General features: G+C 35.8%; 2 protein-coding genes across 16 annotated transcripts; both read right to left on the reverse strand.

The window, feature by feature from the left end:
- Positions 1-652: 652 nt before the first annotated feature.
- LOC140819791 (protein WHAT'S THIS FACTOR 1 homolog, chloroplastic) lies at positions 653-5,722 on the reverse strand. Of its 15 annotated transcripts, none has more exons than XM_073180017.1 (7): positions 5,558-5,722; positions 3,111-5,473; positions 2,923-2,997; positions 2,449-2,727; positions 2,267-2,352; positions 1,195-2,143; positions 653-901 (listed from the first exon to the last, which is right to left on the reverse strand). In XM_073180017.1, the coding sequence occupies exon 2, from the start codon at positions 5,200-5,202 to the stop codon at positions 3,982-3,984; it is 1,221 nt and encodes a 406-aa protein (XP_073036118.1). In that variant the 5' UTR covers positions 5,203-5,473; positions 5,558-5,722; the 3' UTR covers positions 653-901; positions 1,195-2,143; positions 2,267-2,352; positions 2,449-2,727; positions 2,923-2,997; positions 3,111-3,981. The 15 variants fall into 15 exon arrangements, with proteins under 15 accessions (XP_073036118.1, XP_073036112.1, XP_073036117.1 ...); XM_073180011.1 differs by having other exon boundaries at positions 2,449-2,836; XM_073180016.1 differs by adding an exon at positions 2,778-2,836 and having other exon boundaries at positions 2,449-2,633; positions 2,923-5,473.
- A 1,261-nt stretch (positions 5,723-6,983) lies between these two features.
- LOC140819794 (fructose-1,6-bisphosphatase, cytosolic) lies at positions 6,984-11,696 on the reverse strand. Its single transcript, XM_073180020.1, has 12 exons — positions 11,351-11,696; positions 9,612-9,659; positions 9,424-9,498; positions 9,290-9,351; positions 9,132-9,198; positions 8,917-9,030; positions 8,730-8,816; positions 8,538-8,608; positions 8,385-8,450; positions 7,888-7,974; positions 7,715-7,790; positions 6,984-7,196 (listed from the first exon to the last, which is right to left on the reverse strand). The coding sequence occupies exons 1-12, from the start codon at positions 11,507-11,509 to the stop codon at positions 7,074-7,076; spliced, it is 1,035 nt and encodes a 344-aa protein (XP_073036121.1). The 5' UTR covers positions 11,510-11,696; the 3' UTR covers positions 6,984-7,073.
- Positions 11,697-23,688: the final 11,992 nt, after the last annotated feature.

Genomic DNA, 23,688 nt, shown 5'->3' on the forward strand with positions numbered 1-23,688 from the left:
AGAGCAGATCTCTTGTAAGACGGTATCACGAGTCTTTATCTGTGAAACGGGTCAACTTTATCGATATTCACAATAAAAAGTAATATTCTTAGCATAAAAAGTAATACTTTTTCATTGATAACTCAAATAAGATATCCATCTCACAAAATACGACACATGATATGGTCTCACACAAGTTTTTGCCAAATATAAATTTAAGAAGGCTAACTTTTCTGTGTAAAGAGTAACTATATTGGAATAAATTTTTTCCCATCAAATATAACATTCAAGTATTTATATTGTTATATCCTATAGTGATATTTTGTGAAAGCAATAGATATATTACAATGGCCAACAATAATTATTCTGATATTACACACAAACCATGATTACATCGGGCAAAAACCAAGGGGAAGACAGTTTTTTTTCCAGACATTTGATGTAAGTAATGTTTGCAAATGCTTAAAAAAATGATTATAATTTTTTTTTTAATAAATTTACAAAACTTTGTAAAAGAAAAATCTAATCAATTTTTTTAAACATTAACTTAGTCGATCACAAAACAAATAAGCATAAATTCACTTTAAAAAGTAATAAATTGTTGTAATTAATATCTATTTTTAATAAATAAAATGTGTACGACTCTGTATGTCAGATTCCTATTTCCTCGACATATTTTTCAATTTTACACATTTAATTTATATATGAATGTATTATTACACACTTTTATAACAGAACAAACTTCCCTGCATCACTAATTTGCATACATCTAAAGAAAGTCCATTTTACTACAGGGAATTCAGTTATGAAACGAATTGTTTTTTAGCAGCATATACAAGGCCCTGATCTCCTTGATGTCATCAAAGCTACCCAGAAATATCGGCGAGCGCTCGTGTATCGTCTTGAGAATCATATCAAGTGCCTGCAAGAAGGAAACATATCACTGGAGCTCGGATTTGATGAACTTAGCTTGAGCTACTTGTGTGTGAGTTGAGCATAAACAAAAACAATTGAAAATCTTGGGGCTCGTCGTGCTACCAAGGCTTCATCGTATAGGTCGTTAGTTACTTATTTTGATATCGTTAAAATTAGTGTTCGAGTAATTAGATAGGTAGTTGAGTCTACTCGAGCTGGAATCAATTGACGCATTTGAAAAAAGAAAGAAAAGGAATGCAGCTTCTAACAATAAAATCCAATGAAATTTCTCGGTCTTACCTCTGCTTGCCGGTAATTGCTTGGCCTCCTGCTTGTTCCATCAAGAATGACATTGGCAAACTTCACACAACACCTTATTACATACAAATTACATCAACACGTGTAATTTATCTTCGTAAAAGATGATCCATCGAAAAAGTGCCCCAAGGATCGACACGGGGTCTTAAGTATACCGCAGTTCTCCATTCAGGCTTCTCATGTCAGCCGGGTACAAAAAGATGCCCCCATAGAGTAACATGCGATGGAAATCAGCAACCATACTGAAAGTCATAGCATAACATAAGCATAATGAAAAGAGGAACATAAGTTGTTATGTTGTATTGGTGTTGGATTAAGCAGTTAAATTAATTTAGACAAACCAGTAGCAACATATCAGAACTTTACTCGCGATTACCATCAGATCGTGTTTATAGTTTGAGACATGAATAAGTTTTTGTGAAATGAAATAATCACTTCCAAAACTTTGTGCTATGCTAAGAAATATGTTACTTTGATGTTCTCAATCATCAATGTGTTGTACTAAAAATGGTGAATTACAAATTCAAGATTCCAGATGCATGTTGAGAAATCGAAATTTCAACTCAAAAAATTCAAATATACCTTTTAGCCTCACAAATTCATCCAACAATATTTTCTCCAAAACATGAAAACGAAACCAAACATCATTAAATTTCTTGCTTCTAGCCAGGGAGACGAGATAAAGATAACTAAACCCTGTCTAAATTTCAAACAAATCAAGGAAGAATGCAATAAAGACTTTCCAGTCATGCTCTAAAAATCACCAACAAAACCTGTTACCTCAATCCTTCGCTAAAATTGATTTGACAGTTTATTTACCTTCCAATGTATCTGAGGGACATAGATGGTGAGCCACGTACTTTAATGTTGGACCGTCCCAGTTCACGGGATTTCCTTCATTGACTGAATATATTTTTCCTTTCTTCGTAATCTGTTCCAACATTATCACACACATACAATTTCTGTAAATCAGTTTCCAAAATGTGAAGTTGACTCAAGAGTTTACCTTCAAAAGCATCATTGAACTGGTATGAGTGAAGATTAAAGATTCTACCTTAACATCTGGATCGGTCAGTATGAACTCTCCAAGAGAGTGAGCAAGCGTGATCCGTTGACTCCAGTTCCAGTGTTCAGCATGAGCTGAATGATTAGGACAAAATTATAGATAGGGAATTTTTTACTGGTATTAATTATCAAATTGTAACGTGGGTTGAATCACGTGAAAACAATATGTACCTTGCAAGAGCTTCCGTACATGCAGTATCCTGCAGCTAACATATTCTTCGCTGGATACAAAACATTTTCGATAGTTGATTCACCTCCATCTGTCATCAAGTAAATCCCAAATATCCAAACACGAGAAGCATGGAATTCACCACTGTAAGCATAACATGTACTTTTGACATATCTATAAACAGTAGCTGCATAGCAAACGAGACATTTTAATACAGTTCTTATGGAGACACCACAGTCAATATCGGAGGATCCATCCAACGGTCAAAGAAAACACACTATCTGCACATTCAAAATAGAAATGTGAGGAAAAAAAATTTTATCAAGATTACATGCATTTTCCACATTAGACGGCTCGACAAAAGTTGCCTCTTCGTCTTCCTCGGATACACTGCAAAAATTTAAACGAGGTTCTTATACATTAAGCAGTAGATTAATCCCTTCCTCAACCTCTAGAGTTAAATATTCAAGACTAACAGTTCGGCCACTGCTGACTAGTGCCTTGATGAAAACTTCGTTTGAAAGCACACCATGTTTCTTTGGCTCTTCACCCTTTAGAGAAAGCCATGGCTAAATGTATTGATGTTGAAGCAACATAAATTACGGTTGTAGACCATGACTGTTAGAATAAAAATAGCGAACAAAGAAAGAGTTCTGGAACTTACCTGTATATTGGTTTCTCCAGCAAGCCCCATAAGTTTTGCCAAACCTGCCTGCAAAAGTATATGATTTCTCCCCCTTATCTCCCCATACTTGTATGGAGTGGGATCACATGTTTTGGGGCTTTTATTCCCAAGTATATGGTCCTCATTCCGATTCAAAGATGGAAAAAAGATGGTAGAACTATAAAGTGTGGCTATGAAAAACGCCCACACCCGGCTCAAGATCATGTGCGCTCTTTATTCGACGGCGCAACTATTGTCTTGAAATTAAGGAATAGTACATGTCTAACTCTATCTCAACCTCTAGCTCTATATTTTAGGTTTAATATTGATTTGGCATACATTAGTTTCATGTCCGTGTGAGGCAAGCTGATAAGTCCAAATGCAAGAGCTCAGAGCTGAGGTGTTCATTTGCATTAATGGAAGATACTACTATAAAACTACCAAACATGATTGATAGTAACATTTATAAAACAAATTAACTCAACTATTTATTACTACCATCAAAAAATTAATCAAACTAGTTTCATAATAAAATCCGAAAAAAAAATTGAGAATTTTACATCAGAATCCATGCAACATGACTTACGCACATATATTGGTCTGTTGCCAATGTTAGATCACTCAAGAATTTCACATGTTACCCCAAGGCCGAATCATGTAGTTGCTGCACTACTTTGTCATCAACATTGAATCTGCAGGGCAATAATTTCACATGCAATCAAAGTCTGGCGGAAGATCTTGCTGCACAGTCTCTCCTGTTTAAGAGACCTCGAGTCGCCATCTTAGGTTGTGCACCCGGCTCCCGATTGGAAAATCAAGGAAACAAAATATCGAATGTATAGTTTATGTATTAAAAAGAGATCAGAATTCATCAAGAATGATCATCAAAGAGAACTTTATAGAATCTTTTCCTCTCTTCTGCATCAAGAATGCCACCAAGATTACCTCCTTCATCATCTACTTCTGAAACTTTAACTGGTACAAACCCTTTATTCCTCCTCTTTTCTAGATTCATTGCACAGTGCCTCCGATTATATTCGTGTAGCCCATCCTGCATCAAGTCTCCAAATTTTTCCTTCACAATAACGAGTGGATCCTTTTCAACAAGCTCTGACCCACTGTACGCTTCTCGAAGAAGAACAGTGTAAATTTGGTATTTGTTCGAAACATAGAATATACCGGGATGCTTTAACAGCAAAACATTCAGTTTCTCAGGCAAGCAAAACTCTCTCCTAAAATGGCCTAATTTGACAATTGAAGCTTTCTTCCACAATGTAAGTGATAGTAACTCATGCACCAAAGCAACTGTTCTTTTTATCATTTCATTTGAATCCGCCACCAGGCCTTTGAGTTCTGTATAAGGGGAGATATATGGAGTGGAATTGAACTCTTGAAACCGTTCCAACGATTTTATCCATGTAGAAGGTAAAGAACACGAAAAGCACGGGTCCTGACCCTCTTTTTGTGCTAGTTTTTCAATGCTAGAAACTGCAAAATTTTGGTTCCAAGATGTGAGCTCGATCTCCATTGCACTTCGCTTCCCCCCATAATTGACAACTCGAAACATATCAGAATACTTTGGCACAATTCTAAGCAAGTAGTCATCTGGAAATCCAAAATTTCTCTTGAATTCATTTATTTTCACGACATTAAGCCTCTGATTGGTGCTCATCATCAACAACTTTGCCAACCGCTCCACAAAAACCAGCTCCTGTGAATCCTTGACAGATTCTTCCTCCTCAACTAAGAATTTCATCTGTTTTGTTAGTCGACAGAAATATTCATCATCCTTGCGATACACTTCAAAGCAGCAGGGGTACTTTTTAAGCCAATTTAGAACTTTTCCCTGAAGATCGAGGCTTTTGGATTTCTTCTGAAGGAAATCAATAGGCACGGCTTGATCAGGGCATCTAAGGATTACATTCTTGATCTGATTATTCACTATCCATCTGCGGTTTCGAGACAATGCCGACTCAAGCTCTGGGTCTTTCTTCATTGACCACAACGAAAATCTTCTTCCAAGATAAAGACCGAAGATTTTGCTGTACGTATAAACATTCCGTTTGCAGCTTGTAGGAAGTATGCTACTCATGGCTTACTCAAAATCTTTCATTTCTAAATTCTCAACACTGCATCCCATGATATATTTTCCTAAGAAAGAACAAGGATTACAAAATTACTGATGAAATAACTAAACAACAAAATGAAAAACCTTTTCCTCCCTCTCCAAAATGAAAAGAGTTAGTTCAAACATTTTATCAAACAGGTGGAAAACCCGTATCTAATCAGACAGGAATTGCCCACCAAGCTCATCAGTAGGATTATTCCAAGTTTTGATTAATCAACTGCCTAGCAATCATTCCCTATGACAAGAAATAACTAAAAAAAATCAAAGAAAATGAAAACAATTACACTCCACACGTTGAAAATAGGCGACTGTCCATTACCTCATTTGATAATCTCAAGACCAACAAATTCAACACTTTTCCGCGAAGTGATACCGGAGCAAATAGTAATTGAAGCTCCAATTTTAATTTCAATTCGATTGAGAAATAAAACCTTTTTTCTTGAAAAGATTTGCGGTTTTTCTATTCTTTTTTACGGTTTTAATTAAAATTTGTTCTTTATCACACGACTTAGGTAAAATGGAGCTTAGATATTGATACATTAATTTCAAATTTTATTTTCATTTCGATTATAATTTTATTTTTATAATAAATTATATTTTAATTTAACACGTAACATATTTATACGTTAATAATATAAATTACACTAAATTTCAACTGCATCATTATTAGACGAACTTGAAATTTATCAAAATATAAGTTGAGTTTTTTTTTTTTTTTTTTTGAAATGTATTCCTCAAATTTTTCTTAAACCAAATTCATCGATGCAACTGCACACTCACACGATCTTTGCCGAGAGATAGGAGCATTCGGTGGAACCGGTGAACTACACTTGCTACTCTGTTGGGCCGACACTGACACTGACACTGACACTGAGAGACGAAAACTAGGGGAGCGAATGAGATTAAAACCCCAGTAGTCCTAACTGTAAACGATGGATACTAAACGCTATGCATATCGACTCGTGCATTGCTGTAGCTAACGCGTTCAATATATCCTATTTCATTTCTATCCACAGAGTCTTCGCGAATCCATAGAATTCTCGTTTTTACATTTCTTGGTTCCAAACTATTATTTCACAACTCTTTCAGCTTTTTTTGATTTCATTTGTTTATCCAGGCAAGTCACGGTCGAAACGAGACGAAATATATGGATGAGTTGTACGACCCCTTCCCAAAGTATTCATTATTAAATTTTAATATATGAAATATATAATGTTCGAAATAAGAAATTATTATTGACATTCCAAAAATTTATTATTATACTCTATTTTTATTATTTAAATACTACACAAAAATGATAAAAACAGAATACAAAATAAATTTTTGATACCAAAAGCAAAGAGAGAAAATAATTAGCTATGTTTATATGTGAAAAATGCAGTGTAAGCTATAAAAATCAACGGTATTATTATTGTAAATTTTATTTAATCACGAGGTATAAACTAAAAGTACTTTTGATAAATGAATAACATAATATTAATATATTCTTGAATTGATAAAAAAAAAATCTATATAACTTCTGTAGTTAAATTTATAAAAATCATATCGCTCACAATTGGCAAACATACAAAAATTATGGATTCAATTGTTAACGGCACATGTCGGAATCCGAGGATTGACCGAACTTATTCCAATTTCAAGAGCTCGGATCGAAACCGATTCCATGTGAGCTCACTTATTGGATTGCTCATTTGCACCTTTTAACCTATATGATATGATTTTGTATAAAATGGGTTGAATTTGGATCAAACATACTTTTACAACTGATCAAAGTCTCTTCATCGGTACTCCGGCATATATCTAAACTATTCAACTTTTACCATGAACTTCGGTTATTATGAACTGAGATTTTTTGGTTCTTCAGCAGCATACAAGGCCTTGATCTCCTCGATGTCATCAGAGCTACCCAGAAATATCGGTGAGCGCTCGTGTATGGTCTTAGGAATCAAATCAAGTGCCTGCAAGAAGGAAACAAATCACTCATTCAGGATTACACGCTCGACTCGAGCTCAGATTTGAGTAAACTTAGCTTGAGTTACTTGAGATGTTTGAATTGAACATAAACACAAGCTATTCAAATGCTCAAGTACAGTCGTGCTACCGGGAGGTTCATTATATAGGCCATTCAATTACTTATTTTGATATGACTAAATTTACAATTTGCTTTTGTTTTCGAGTTTCAGGAAGGGTTTATTCCTTTGTTACAATTAGGTCTCGAACTATTTTTGTTGCAGATTCTTGTCTTTTCAAGCTGGAAACAAAGCACCTTGTCAAGCTTGATCTCAAATTTTGTCTTTTTAAGCACAAACAAAAGCGCCATGTTCTAGCTCAAGCTCGACCCCCGGTTCGAGTATTTAGATAGCGAATTGAGTCTACTAGAGCTGGAACCAACTTAGTGCATTTCAAACAAAAGGGGAAAAAGAAGAAAAAATGAGAGCTTTTAAAAACAAAATCCCCAATGAAATTTGTGACTTACCCTCTGCTTGCCAGTAAATGCCTGTCCTCCTGCTTGTTCCATCAAGAATGACATTGGGAAAACTTCATACAGCAACCTGTCACGTACAAAAATTAAATCAGCATGCAATTTTCTTCGTAAAAGATGGCCAATCAGAAAGGTGCTTGATTGTCAATATAAATTCATATACATACCGCAGTTTCCCATTCGGGCTTTTCTTGTCAGCCGGATACAAGAAGATGCCTCCATAAAGTAAAGTGCGATGGACATCAGCAACCATACTGAAATCATAGTATGAACTTCAGCATAATGGAAAGAGGAGCATATGTTATTATATTACATTGTCTAGGATCAAGTAGTTATATCAATTTAAATGACGACTAAAGCAACATGTTCAAACTTCAATGGCAATTACCTTTAGATGGTGTTGGTATTTTCAAACACATAAGTTTTAACCAATAAAATAATGAGTTCCAAAACTTCGTGTTATTCCAAGAATATTTTCTCAATCGTCACTGTATTGTACCCAAAATGGTGGATTACATTTTCAAGACTTCAGATGCATGTGGAGAATTTTTCAACCCAATAAATCCAAATATACCTGTTGGCCTCACAAATTCATTCCATAATGTTTTCTCAAACCTATTACCTTAATCCTTAGCTATAATGTTTTTGGTTAGAGAGTACTTACCTTCCGATGTATCTTAGAGACTTGGATGGCGAGCCATCTTCGGGGAACTTACATTTTTCTACATACCTGATATTAGCAAAAATTGTAAAACATCATAATGACTGGGTACTAAAACAATATTCAAGACTTCACAAACTTTAATGTTCCAAATACCTTAATGTTGGAGCGTCCCAGTTCTTGGCATTTCCTTCATTGACTGAATATATTTTTCCTTTCCTCGGAATCTGTTCCAGTATGATCACAAATATATAATTTCTGTTAATTAATTTCCAAAGTGTGAAGTTGACTCAAGAGTTGTTTACCATCAAAATTATGAACTGGTACGAGTGAAGATTCAAGATTTACCTTAATATTTGGATGAGTCAGTATGAACTCTCCAAGAGAAGGATCAAGTGTGAATCCATTGACTCCAGTTCCAGTGCTCAGCACGAGCTGGAAGATTAGGAAACAAATATGCATAGGAAATTTAATCTGATATTATTTTATGGAATTGTAATGTAGGCCGAATCATTTGAAAACAAGTAATATGTACCGTGCAAGAGCTTCCATACATGCAGTATCCTGCAGCTAACATATCCTTCCCTGGCTGCAAAACATCTTGGATAGTTGGTTCACCTCCATCTTTCATCATGTAAATCCCAAATATCTAAACAACAGGAGAAGTATGGAATTCAGTACTATAGCATAACATATAATTTTGATATATCTATCAAGAGGAGCTGCATTGCAAACAAGACATCTTCATACAGTTCCTATAGAGACGGCACAGTCAATATTGGAGGATCCATCCAATGGGTCAAAAACAACACAATATCTGCACATTCAAAATAGAAACATGAGAAAAAATTTCATAAAAAAAGATCACTTGAACTTAAGAGTGTTAAAAGATTGAGATCATGACACACTTTCCACGTTTAGATGACTCCACAAAAGTTGCCTCTTCATCTTCCTCGGAGACGAGGATACTCTGCAAGAATGTAAACGAGGTTCTTAGATTATTCCCTTCCTCTACTGCTAGAGTTAATTATTCAAGACTTACAGTTCGGCCACTGCTGACTAGTGCCTTGATGAAAACTTCATTTGAAAGCACATCAAGTTTCTTTTGCTCTTCGCCCTTCAAAGAAACGCATGGCTAAATGTATTAATGTTGAATAAACATATAATACGGTTGAAGAGCATTGCTACTAGAATGAATGTAGCCACAAAAGAAAGAGTTCTGGGACTTGCCTGTATATTGGTTTCTCCAGCAAGCCCTATAAGTTTGGCCAAACCTGCCTGCAAAAGCATACAATTTAAGAGATTACTGAATACATAAACAAAAACCTGTAGCTGTTTTTTTCCGTCAAGTATGGGATTTTCCATGGATCTTTATTTATATAAGGGAGCACCTCATCAAAGTCCAGCTCACATATCCTTTTCAGACTTAGTTACAGTTCTTGTCGATATCTCATTTAGTTTTTTTGCAAGTAGGAAAGGAGTATAGCAATAAGATCATACTGACCCACAGCTCTTTTGTTTTTAAAATGCAAGAGATGCAGAATATAAATTCATGCTTTTGTGAGAACAATTTAATTCACTCTGATTTTCTTTATTCAAAGTGAATTAAATTGTTTCTTTGACTTCTCAAGTAGTGAAAAAAAAATTATTGACTAACACACCGTAGAGCAGACAAAATAAAGAAGTCTGCCAACTATGCATGATGTAACTCATAGACGATGCTTCATCTGCAACTTTAAGACCCTTATGATGCCCTGTGTACTAATAAGAGTAATGTTCCATTTAGAGACCTTTAAAATTGCCTTTTCCCTTGATCCTTCACTCAACCTCACATATAACCACAAGAAGGTCATTGATGCAAATAGATGGATGATTAAACACCCATAGAGCGAAAATTGGCTAATATAAATGGTGGGGAAGGGAGAATAGAAGCAGCAAGAAAAGCATAGGACTTTAGCAGGCAGTGCATAACTATTCTCTGGGTACCCTAACCACCAGGATGACAAGGGACCTACAGTAGCCAACCACCACTAGAACTAAGACCTGGGCTTGGGAGACAATTGTAAATGTCATGAGCTTAAGACAACTCTCGGGGGTTTCAGAATCAAAATAAATATCATAAAGAAAAACCAACAGCATGGTGGTACTGGTGGAACACATCAGCCAGCAACTGCTCATCTACTCGGACCAATAAGAGCAAATTTTAGAACTACGAGTCAACCCCTCTATGACCTTACCGGGTAGTGCATAACTATTTGCCTAGCACTGATGTGCCGAGTACCCAAACGGCCAAACCACCAGGATATAATGGAGCACATGAGAAGCAAACATCCTAGCTGATAGGGAAAATCCTAAGACAGATTGGAGGATATGAGTCCATGCAAGATGGCAAAAATTTGTGTGAGGTGTTCTTACGGATCGTATTTTATGAGACATATCTCTTATTTGTATCATCCATGTAAATTATTACATTTTATGCTAAAAGTATTACTTTTTATGTTAAAAATATTACTTTTTATTGTGAATATCGGTAGGGATAATCCGTCTCACGGATAAAAATTTATGAGACTGTCTGATAAGATAATTGCTCAGGCAAGATAGGAAAAATCCACATTAATATAGAGAATATAGCAGTAGCGCAAAGTCCAGTTAAGGGTAAAATAAAGCTGGACTTCAATAAATCACGTATGAGTGCCGTTCTATTTAGGTAGAGCATCACTCAACATAACCGGCCAAATTTTAACGGAGAAACCGGCCAAACTTTAACGGAGAGGGAAAACAAAAAATCCTCATTTCACATTCAGATTAAATAAAATTCACATATCAGAAGTTTCCCATGTTTTTTTTATCCCTAATATTTCGAATCAAATTCTTTTCAATCAAATATTTCGAATCAGAGTTCAATCAGGACTAAGCTGGTTACACAATTAAACAACCGAAAGCCACTAAATCCAATACAATAATCAAACCTTATTAACACAAGAGCAAACGAACTTGCATCCAAGAACAATATGACTGAGCAAGATGGTGAAGTCCCCGCGAGACTCCGGATGCTTAGACTGCTCATTCAAGACATATCTGGTTATTGTCATCAAATCCGTCCGGTGAGCATCCGCCTCGTGATCCATAGTTCCGCCGCTGTCGGGATTAGTAATGGGTTATCCTCTCACTTCTGTGTCTCTACGACGTTATCTTGGTGGAAAGGGAACGAAGTTCGAGGCCTGTGCGTGTGTGTGGATGGGAACGAGATCACTGGGAAAGCAACATTCAAAGTACGTGAATCTCTCTATATTTCTAACTTCATTTACTGCCAATCAATCAAATTCAGAAAAGGTCAAAAGGCCATGGGAGATATTATTTATAATATTAAAATATGCCCACAAACTCAAAATTATTTTTAATTTTAAAAAATTATTCGATTTAAAATAAAAATTTTGTTTAAATTTATCTCTATGTAAAATATTGAGCGACTTGAGCTAAAATTATAATTTTAGTAGGATAAGAAAGATAATTATAGAATTAAATATTTTGGTGTTACCAGATTTAATATTTTTTGTGCACGCGATGTATGTATATATAATATTTTTTTAAGAATATTATCAAAGGCATAAACTTGTGTGAGAATGTCTTACGGATCGTATTTTGTGAGACAAATATCTTATTTGGGTCATCCATGAAAAAGTATTCGTTTTTATGCTAAGAGTATTACTTTTTATTGTGAATATTGGTAAGATTGACCCGTCTCACAAAGATTCATATGACCGTCTCACAAAAGACATACTATTATAGAAAATTAGGTCAAAAGGCCATGGGAGAAACTATATATATTTAGTACTTTTTTTTTTTTGCACGCGATGTGAGTGTATATATATAATATAATTGTTAAAATATTATAAAATTAATTAATAAAAAATTATATAGATTATTTTTATATGATAGTGATTTTTTTATAATAATTTGCAGTTACATTTAGGATAATAATTGTTTGCTTGAATAATGAATCTTTGACATTGAATAAAATGAAAGATTATGATATCAGAATTTATTATTATATTAATCTTAAGTTTACTTAATTATATATATTTATTTTTTTAATTAATACGATGCATTGAATCATTCAATCAACAAAAACTTGAAAATCAACTTCAGAGAAATAATTGGTTTACTTTTTAATGTTTTATTTAATGATCAAGGATGATTTCAATAAAACTTGATGAGAGCAATAATTGCTGGTATTGAATATGACAATCAAAACATGATACTTATATTATTATGTATTAAAAATATTTGAGTAACACTCATAATATATATTATATTTTTAATAAAATCAAGTGATCAATTAAACGATTGATATCATTTTTATAAATTTTTGTAGATATTTTTTTATAACGGATTTTTCGATGTCTGATGTTGTCTCGAGTGGCTGAATACTCTGCTGGTTAGCACTTTTGTTTGTTATGCTTTAAACTTATATGTATCCTCCTTTTTTATCAAATATATTCATTAATATCTTGATAGTAAAATATGCAAATATCTGCCTGGAGTTGGGGCTTCGGTTTCTGTGGCTGATGTCGAGGCCGTAGGTTCTAAGGGTCATGTATGTTTCCTAGAGGGGTTGGTCAGGGTTTGGTCGAGCATGGTTCGAGGGTGGCTCGAGAAAATCGAACCGTGGCTCGGGGTTGAAACATATGGGTCAAGTTATGTAAGGCCCGAGAATTTGATTATCGTAATCTGAAATGATTTGAGTATAATTACCGTAATCTGAAATTAATCTGAAATGATGTATTGATTAATCAAGGTAATTATAGACGGAACGGAGTGGATCGGGAAAGGTGAGAAAAGACGCAAAATATATGTGCAAGGAGGTGTGCTCGCGCACATGCGTGACGTGATGCGCGAGCCATGCGCGGAGTGGACAGAAGACCCCGCGCATATGCTCGGCGTGAGTGCGTGCATATGCGCGGCATGTCCAGTAGCCTAAGGAAATGCTCGGCGCATATGCGCGAGCAGGGCAGAGAGTATGGCGCACATGCGCGGCGGAAGGCGCGCATATGCGCGAGTAAGTGGAGGCACGAGACAGTAGGTCTCGCGCATATGCGCGATGTCAGTGCGTGCATATGCGCGAGTAGTCTAGTAGCCGGATAAAGCTTCCGGCACATATGCGCGAACTTTGAGCGCGCATATGCGCCAGTCATGCAGAACAAGAACAAGCCACTTGTCTTTTGAAGAGCAACGTGTATATATATATATGTATAAACAAGCAAATGGTTCTGGAGAATCGAAGAAAATCGAGGGAAGCTTCGGGTGAAATTTAAGTTGCGAGAAATCTGTCCGTCTGTTTTCGAATCCGAGTACAGTACTGTGTTCCTAGCGACGACAGCTACAACGGGACGTAAGTTTTGTTACGTTTTGACATACTTTGGAAATATGATATTGTCAGAACTGAATATGAATTATATATGATGTTCTTGACATAATAGACATCGTATAATTGAAGTTAGACTGAATAACAGATTGTGTATGTAATTGTTATGATTTTTGGAATTGATTTGACTGAGATTTCATATCAGATTTATATTGTTATTGAGATTATGAGTTGTACTGATACTGATTACGAAGTCTGGTATTATATTTGTGATGTTTGGACTGACGGGGTTATCGTGACTGTATTGTTATGCCGTCGAAACATCCATAAATTGATATTGATCAGATTCGGTATTGGTTGAGATTGTATTGTGGTACCATATGTCGATTGGCATTGAGCAGATTGTGTTGTGATTTGAGTATTGATCAGAACAGGTATTGAATTGAGTTAGATATTGATATTGTGCCTGTTTGATATTGTCATTGACAGATTGGAAATGGACAGAATTGACTTCGAAACTTCGTCTCCGTCAGAGCGAGAAGATAAAGGTATAAGTCAATGAAGGTATAAGTCAATGTGTATTGGGAGATCGACTTGAGTCGGTTTAGACTTGAGTTTCCCTAAATCACATACTTTATTTTATTGCATTGATATTTGCATGTATTTGATTGATATACTTGTTTTCTTGATATATAGATAGCATGTATCCGATTACTTGTTCTCTTGATATATAGACAGCAGGTATTAGTCGAGTAATCTTGTAACAGAAGTGCCTGATAGTGGCGGGATCGCCACGGGCACATTGCACGATGTTACAAGATAGTCTATTGGCGATAGAGCCAAAGTCTGTCACCGGAGGATTGACTATCGATGTGGATAGAATTTGGGTTTTTTCTATTACTGTTGATCGATATCGTATCGGTGTGGATAGAATTGGAGCTTCTTCTATTACTGGTGATCGATATTATATCGGTGTGGATAGAATGAGAGATCCTTCTATTACTGGTGATCGATACCATATCGGTGTGGATAGAATCAGACCTTTTTCTATTTCTGGTGATCGATACCCTATCGATGTGGATAGAATTGGTATTTTTTTCTATTACTGTTGATCGATATGGAATGCCAACTTCTGGAAACCGGGATCCCTAGACTAGGATTGAGTCTAGTCTAAATGGTGTAGCTACGAGTATTGTCGACAATTTGATATTAGTTATGTTTCAGATTTTGATACATATTGCTGTTACCTGTTACATGCTTTATATTTGTTTATATGATTACATGTTTCGTTGATTTATACTGGGATTATATTATCACCGGAATTATCCGGCTATTGTCTTGTCTGTATGTGTACATGACAACAGGTGGGACATGTTCAAGGTTGAGGAGATGAAGAGAGATCGTGTTTAGAGTGGCGGCTCTGGACTTGGATTAGAGATAGGGTTGGACACTTGATATTAGCTGTAAAACCTTAGTTGAATATATGTATGTGATAAAGGATTTGTATTTTGATATATATATATATATATATATATATATATATATATATATATATATATATTTTTTTTTTTTTTTTTATGTCACTACGTTCCGCAATCTTTTAAAAAAAAAATTTAGACCCTGTTATATAATTGATTAATTAGTCCCAATGATGATTAAGAACTTGATTAGCGTCCGGGTCCCCACAACAGGTGGTATCAGAGCATTAGGTCCTAGAACAGTAGGTTCCTTAGACTGAGATAGAGAAGAGTGAGCGGGGTAGAATGAGTTTTCTTTCCTTGCATGTGATTGCTAGCATGTGATTGATTATAATGTGAATTACATTGTGAATGCTAGCATGATATTATGTTTTACTACCTGGATTTATATGGCATATGATTGAATATAATGTGGAATTACGTTGTATATGCTAAGATTTCAGTATGTTTTTACTGTATATTAAGCACTATGTTACCTGAATATCTGAGTTGATTTGGTAATATATATTATGTGAAATTGGATCAAAACCAATTCTTGATCAGAGGTAAGCTGGTCAGGATTAGGATTGAGACGGATTTGTCTCCTTTTACTACTAACATATGTGATTATCAGATATTCCTCCTAGAAGAATTCCAGAACGAGGTAGTACTTCGTCTGATCAGATATATATATCAGAAACTCAGATAGAAATAAAGTTGAAAGAGTTTCAGTTACTGCAGCCGTCGATTCTGAGTGGTATCGAGACGTCTGAAGATTGTGAAAATTGGTTTGATGACATAGAAATACTGTTAGATTTACTTGATTGTACAGATGAACAGAGAGTTAAAATGGTGTCTAACCAGTTACGAGAAGCCGCCAAGAGTCGGTGGATTACAAGTAAAAGAATGTTAGAACAGAGAGGTACAGTGATTTCGTGGGAAATATTCAGAACTAAATTTTATCGAAGATTTTTCTCAGTTACGTACCGAGAGGACAAGAAAGCGGAATTTGAGAATTTGAGGCAAGTTCAACTGAATATTGAAGAGTATGTTGCTAAATTCTCTACTCTACTGCGTTTTGCTCCTCATGTATTTGGGAATGATGAAGCTGTAACGGATCAGTTCATCAGAGGATTGAACTCGGAGATAGTTGCATTGATGAATATGCAGCGACCTTACCATTTTGCTGATGCCTTGAGTAGAGCGAAGAGAGCGGAGGCGAGTCTGATTAGACAACTAGGAAGGTTGTGTGCGATGCAAACCCAAACACAGCAATCCCCTCTCCGATTTGATCGCGGCAGCACGAGTGGGAAGCAAGATTTGCTTAAAGCTCGAAAGAAGCCATTCAAGAAGTTCGGGAGTGGTTCATCTAGCTCCAACGGTTCTAGTCCGAGTTATACTGGAACCTATTGCACAGTTTGTGGCGGGAGACACCTCACAGAGCAATGCCAGGGACTGACTGGTAGTTGCCACATCTGCCGACAGTCTGGACACTTTGCTAGAGTTTGTCCACAGAGAGGTTCCCGAAGATTTCAGGGAGCAGGATCATCTGGGTGTGGTGATCGAGGAACAGACCCAGGACACACTTGATGATATAGCTACAGGAAATGGTAAGATTCAGATTTGAAATGACTGGAGAATGAAGGATATACGATAAGGATTCTCGATTTTGAATTCCTTGATATCTATATTATTTATGATTCGATGATTATCGAAAGGAACGGAATTATTCCTTATACATTCAGTTGATTATTGAAAACTGAGTGTAGCATGAACTGATTTGTTAGTGGCAGGAGATTTGTTATAGTCTTCCAAATTCAGATATTAGATTTGTTTCGTACCAGGGAGATTGATTACAGCCTTGATTCGATACCAGGTACTGGGTTTATTTTAGAATTTTGAACAGAATGATACTGATTGAATTGAGAGAATTAAGATATCAGTTAAACGATTTACTGCCTGAAGAGTTAGAGTTACATCTGATTACATGTTTCTCTATGAGATATTTCAGTTCTGTTATGGATTAATAAATCCTGTGTTCAGAGATATTCGAATGATTTTGTGTCGTTTATCTATGATATTTTGATATATTCGTGGCATATTACTGAGTAAATCGAATATCTTGTATTGAATGATTTGAAAGCTGGAAATTATTATATACCGGAATTGTTCATATGAATCTAATTTGAAACAGATTATATTCAGAATATGTGATATTCGAATATGGTATATTGATTGATATGAATACAGTTGAGGAGTGATCACTGACTGTGGAAGACACCGATATCAGAAATTTATATGTGCATGAGTATGTCAGATTAGTATATCCGACTGTTGTGTTGTAATTGCTTAAGAATTGTATTGTTCTAAAACAGTATTTGAGACAGAGTATATTGTTTGGGGGACATTACATTCGAAGATATTATAGCAGGAGATCTAAACAACGTTGAAGATGTAATCGGTTAGTAAGAATCGTCAGTATTATCAGGAATTTATTTATATCCGAATCTGAGATGATATTGCTGTTATTCTGAATCCGTATTTGATACTTATTGCTATGAACCGTTGAGATTATATACAGTTCAAGCCGAAACATAGTTGATTTTGACACTTACAGCAGTTCAAAAGTGTAATCAGAATGTTCAAGACTTGATTTTGATAGTCAGAAAAGTGTGTCAATCAGAATACCAGGATGACGTACAGATATGACCAGACGACGGAGAGGTATGTCAGAAACGGGGGTCAGAGTGTATTGAATGTCAAAGTTAATTATGTCAGACTGTGATTTTCGTTTGATTTTATAATTTTGGCTGAGTGTATAGGGTGATATTTCATCTATAATTTATAGATTGACGGATAGTCGGAGTGAACTATCCTGATACTGGAGGATATCCAGGAAACTGTAGTGCTGGATTTTAGCACTATTTGACATGATTGATTGTCATTTATGAAATATCGTACAACGAGAGCTATCAGATAGGTATTGAGATGACATCATTTGAGATGTTGTACAGTGAAAACTGTCAATTCCCGTTGTATGAGGATTTATATCTCGATGATATTTGAAATCGAATCTGATGGGATCAGAGATCTGATATCGAAAATGCGACGGAATCAGAAACAATGAAGATAGCTTGAAAGTTGACTTTAAACAAGCCAACGTCGGATGATGACTGTTGGTATTTAAGGTTGAAGAATGAATATATTCTTGACTGAGATAAACAGATTAATAACAGCTGATGGTTTTGGTTGTTATGAACTGCTGATTGGTATATACGGATGTTATATAACCAGTATTTGCGATTGATGTTATCAGAATGATATTAAACAATATGAGGATATTATACTTCTTGAATTTTTCAGATTGAAATCAAAAATATTATCTGAAAGACAGAACTTAATACGAGTTATTATAGTTTCTGTGTATCTCCTTCTTATATCTGATTTGAGATCTGATATGATTATCTGTATTCCACGAGTGGATTGCTTATGATTTCGGGGACAAAATCATATCTTAGGAGGGGAGAAATATAAGGCCCGAGAATTTGATTATCGTAATCTGAAATGATTTGAGTATAATTACCGTAATCTGAGATTAATCTGAAATGATGTATTGATTAATCAAGGTAATTATAGACGGAACGGAGTGGACCGGGAAAGGTGAGAAAAGACGCAAAATATATGTGCAAGGAGGTGTGCTCGCGCACATGCGTGACGTGATGCACGAGCCATCCGCGGAGTGGACAGAAGACCCCGCGCATATGCGCGGTGTGAGTGCGCGCATATGCGTGGTGTGTCCAGTAGCCTAAGGAAATGCTCGGCGCATATGCGCGACGTGAACGGCGCATATGCGCGAGCAGGGCAGAGAGTATGGCGCACATGCGCGGCAGAAGGCGCGCATATGCGCGAGTAAGTGGAGGCACGAGACAGTAGGTCTCGCGCATATGCGCGATGTCAGTGCGTGCATATGCGCGAGTAGTCCAGTAGCCGGATAAAGCTTCAAAGTTCGCGCATATGCGCCAGTCATGCAGAACAAGCCACTTGTCTTTTGAAGAGCAACGTGTATATATATATATATATATATATATATATATATATATATATATATGTATGTATATGCAAGCAAATGGTTCTGGAGAATCGAAGGAAAACCGAGGGAAGCTTCGGGTGAAATTTAAGTTGCGAGAAATTTGTCCGTCTGTTTTCGAATCCGAGTACAGTACTGTGTTCCTAGCGATGACAGCTACAACGGGACGTAACTTTTGTTACGTTTTGACATACTTTGAAAATATGCTATTGTCAGAACTGAATATGAATTATATATGATGTTCTTGACATAATAGACATCGTATAATTGAAGTCAGACTGAAGAACAGGTTGTGTATGTAATTGTTATGATTTTTGGAATCGATTTGACTGAGATTTCATATCAGATGTCGATTGTCATTGAGCAGCTTGTGTTGTGATTTGAGTATTGATCAGAACAGGTATTGAATTGAGTTAGATATTGATATTGTGCATGTTTGGTATTGTCATTGACAGATTGGAAATGGACAGAATTGACTTCGAAACTTCGTCTTCGTCAGAGCGAGAAGATAAAGGTATAAGTCAATGTGTATTGGGAGATCGACTTGAGTCGGTTTAGACTTGAGTTTCCCTAAATCACATACTTTATTTTATTGCATTGATATTTGCATGTATTTGATTGATATACTTGTTTTCTTGATATATAGATAGCATGTATCCGATTACTTGTTCTCTTGATATATAGACAGCAGGTATTAGTCGAGTAATCTTGTAACAGAAGTGCCTGATAGTGGCGGGATCGCCACGGGCACATTGCACGATGTTACAAGATAGTCTATTGGCGATAGAGCCAAAGTCTGTCACTGGAGGATTGGCTATCGATGTGGATAGAATTTGGGTTTCTTCTATTACTGTTGATCGATATCGTATCGGTGTGGATAGAATTGGAGCTTCTTCTATTACTGGTGATCGATATTATATAGGTGTGGATAGAATGAGAGTTCCTTCTATTACTGGTGATCGATACCATATCGGTGTGGATAGAATCAGACCTTTTTCTATTTCTGGTGATCGATACCCTATCGATGTGGATAGAATTGGTATTTTTTTCTGTTACTGTTGATCGATATGGAATGCCAACTTCTGGAAACCGGGATCCCTAGACTAGGATTGAGTCTAGTCTAAATGGTGTAGCGACGAGTATTGTCGGCAGTTTGATATTAGTTATGTTTCAGATTTTGATACATATTGCTGTTACATGTTACATGCTTTATATTTGTTTATATGATTGTATGTTTCGTTGATTTATACTGGGATTATATTCTTACCGGAATTATCCGGCTGTTGTCTTGTCTGTATGTGTACATGACAACAGGTGTGACAGGTTCAGGGTTGAGGAGATGAAGAGAGATCGTGTTTAGAGTGGCGGCTCCGGACTTGGATTAGAGATAGGGTTGGACACTTGATATTAGCTGTAAAACCTTAGTTGAATATATGTATGTGATAAAGGATTTGTACTTTTATATATATATATATATATATATATATATATATATATATATATATATATATATATATATATATATATATATATATATACTGAGATGTATATATATGTTTTTATGTCACTACGTTCCGCAATCTTTTAAAAAAAAATTTAGACCCTGTTTTATAATTGATTAATTAGTCCCAATGATGATTAAGAACTTGATTAGCATCCGGGTCCACACAAGTTAGGGCTTTCCTTTGGTAAATAAATTGAAACATGGCTCACGGGGGTCGAGTCGTGGTTCACGAGGTCTAAAATAATACTTATCTTCATTCTATTTGTCTCATACCACGAACCAAATGATACCTTAAAATATTAAAATTTATAAATTCAGATATGTATTTATTAATCGATTGAATGATACTTTTTTAAAAAAAAGATTGTTTTTTCGGTTAAGTGAATATAAATTTAATTAAAAAATATTTGTTGTATTTTTCTATTACTTATATCATAATTCTTTGAACTAACATAAAAACTAAAATTCATTGTGTATTTACAAAAATAATTAAGTAATATTGTTAGAACATTTCAGTTTTGGAAATTTAAAAAGGTTATTGATTCAATGAATAATTATATTGTCTAATTAAATTGAATTTAAGAAGAAAACTGAATATTCAAGAGCCAAAGTCTTTAGTCAATGAGCGTCCAACTGACTACCAAGCTAAACTGATAATATATTATTCAAAGGCAAAGGAATACTGATAGGCAAACTGATCAAAGGACAACTAATGGAGCACAATTATAGCCGGTAATTATAATCGATTAGTCAACCCATATTCAAACATTATTTGAAGATTATAAGCATACTTAGTGATTAAAAATCAAAGTCCGGTTGAAATATTGGATAAAGTTTTACATATCAACAGTCACCGATTCCCAACAAGATGTCAGAATCCATGCACACTATAATAATCTGTCAGAAATGACGATGACATGGCAACAACAAAATCTGTTGTAAGGTCCAAATTTAGGACGACGTAATCCAACTGCATGTAAATCTAAGAAATATGAAAAATAAGTAATTAACTGATTTTCGTGCTAATTAATTATGTGACTTTCATGTTCATATGTTAAATGAGATTTTTATTGTCATCATGCATAAAAATAGTATTTTTAGGAATATTCAAGTGATGATCGAGGAACGTGGACCGAAGGCTGAAAAATGCAAAATATTTTTATTAAATTATTATTTTTGATTATTTAGAATATGGTCGATGCTTTTTAGTATTTTTGAAAATAAGGGATTTTGAGGTGATTTAATACATCGGGACGTAAATTTTATCAGTATTGGTTTTTCAACAAAAATATAAACTTTTTGGCAACCCGGCTGCACGAACTATTTTTACCAAAACTTACTAATATTTTATTTAAATCTTAATTAGATTAATGAGCCTAATTTAATAGCTTAATAGGCCTAAGGCCTAGTTAGTAAACTAATTAGCATATTTTATGTATATAATATGTTAAAGACCCTACCCAGGGTAGGCTACCCTAGCATGAAAACAATCGGCCACCCACCTCTTTTAAAAATCTGAAACACTCCCCACCCCACTCTTAAAACCTCTCGGCCACACTTCTGAAAAATTCCCCTACCCTACACGACACCCACATGCAAAATAATTGAAGGAAACTTTCAAGTTTAGCCAAGAGGGATTCAAGCCAAAGGTCGTGTTCCGTTCTTCGTCTTCGTTAATGGTTTTTCGTGCGTTAAAAACGCAAAGGCACGCCTATTTTTTTTTCAAACCATCAGCACATCATAGTGTCAGTTTTATGCATGAAAAGTTTGAGAAAAACGAGTGACACTTGCATGATTTTCGTTCCTATGTAATTTATGAGATTTCAAGCATGTTTTTGATTCAAACTTGTGATGTTTACATACATATAAGGGGCTGCCATGATTAGGACACGACTAGACACGGCTTTGCATGAAAATATACACCTAAAACAGCACCTAAACACCACACACGAACGCAGAGCACAAGCTGATGCACAATCTGCTGTCATGGAGTATAGGGCACGGTTTTTATGTTTCAAGGGCCGGGGCTTGGATGGCGGGTTCCAGGGGCTAGCCAAGGTCGTGGGTGAGTCAAGGAGGGAGTCTTAGCCAAGCTAGGACTCGCGCTCAAGGGCTGGGAGGAGTCCTTGACAGCAAGGACTCCTACCCGAGAATCTGCCATGGGGGTGCGCAGAGTTCAGACTTTGTTCGGGGCATGGGGGCTCGATCTGGGGTTCAAGGGCCGGGTCAAGGTGTTGCACTAGAGTCCTAGGAGGGTGCACGGATGGTTGGTTCATGGGCTGGGACTGCCGGTAAGGGCAAAGAAGCTTGATCAAGAATCCTTGTCCAACATGGTTTCTCGGCCAGCTTATGGTGTATGAGTAGGGGGCTCGTTTTCTGGGTTTGGGGTGTTTTCCGTGCGTTTTCTTGGTCCAGTAGAGTACTCCCGTATGTTGGGCAGGTTCTGGTTCATTATGGTCCGAGGCTAACTCGATAGAATTAGGAGATGGCTCGGGGGCGAAGAGTTTGTGTCATTTGGGGTTTCCTAAACTTGAAAAATTGGAAAACAGCTCACGGGGGTCGAGTCGTGGTCCATAAGGGCTAAAATAATATAAAAAGACTAAATTTAGAATTTAGGAATTTTATATTAAAGTTTGGGATTTTTCGGAATTAAAACGCCTTCAAAACGACAATTTACAAAATAATTTAAAAAGCCTAGTTTTACGCCAAAGAAAATTATGGGAATTTTAGTTTATGCTAAAATAATTATTTGGGACATGTTAGAGTCAAGAAAATCAAGAAAAAAGTCAAAACGTAAAAACGTCACGTCTAGGGGTAAAACGGTCTTTTCACACCGAAAAATTAGTAAATGTCATGACAGTGTCCTAAATGCTGTTTCTATGATGATTTTCAAT

Source organism: Primulina eburnea, chromosome 18 (assembly GCF_022965805.1).
Source record: "Primulina eburnea isolate SZY01 chromosome 18, ASM2296580v1, whole genome shotgun sequence".
Lineage (NCBI taxonomy): Eukaryota > Viridiplantae > Streptophyta > Magnoliopsida > Lamiales > Gesneriaceae > Primulina > Primulina eburnea.

Excerpts from the sequence above, each read along its gene's own strand:
- LOC140819791 (XM_073180005.1), bottom strand. The coding sequence starts at position 5,202 with ATGAGTAGCATACTTCCTACAAGCTGCAAACGGAATGTTTATACGTAC.
- LOC140819794 (XM_073180020.1), bottom strand. The coding sequence starts at position 11,509 with ATGGATCACGAGGCGGATGCTCACCGGACGGATTTGATGACAATAACC. Across the intron at positions 8,609-8,729 it reads TGACTCATCCAAATATTAAG|ATTCCGAGGAAAGGAAAAAT; the intron begins GTAAATCTTGAA and ends ATACTGGAACAG. Across the intron at positions 8,451-8,537 it reads TGGGACGCTCCAACATTAAG|GTATGTAGAAAAATGTAAGT; the intron begins GTATTTGGAACA and ends TGCTAATATCAG.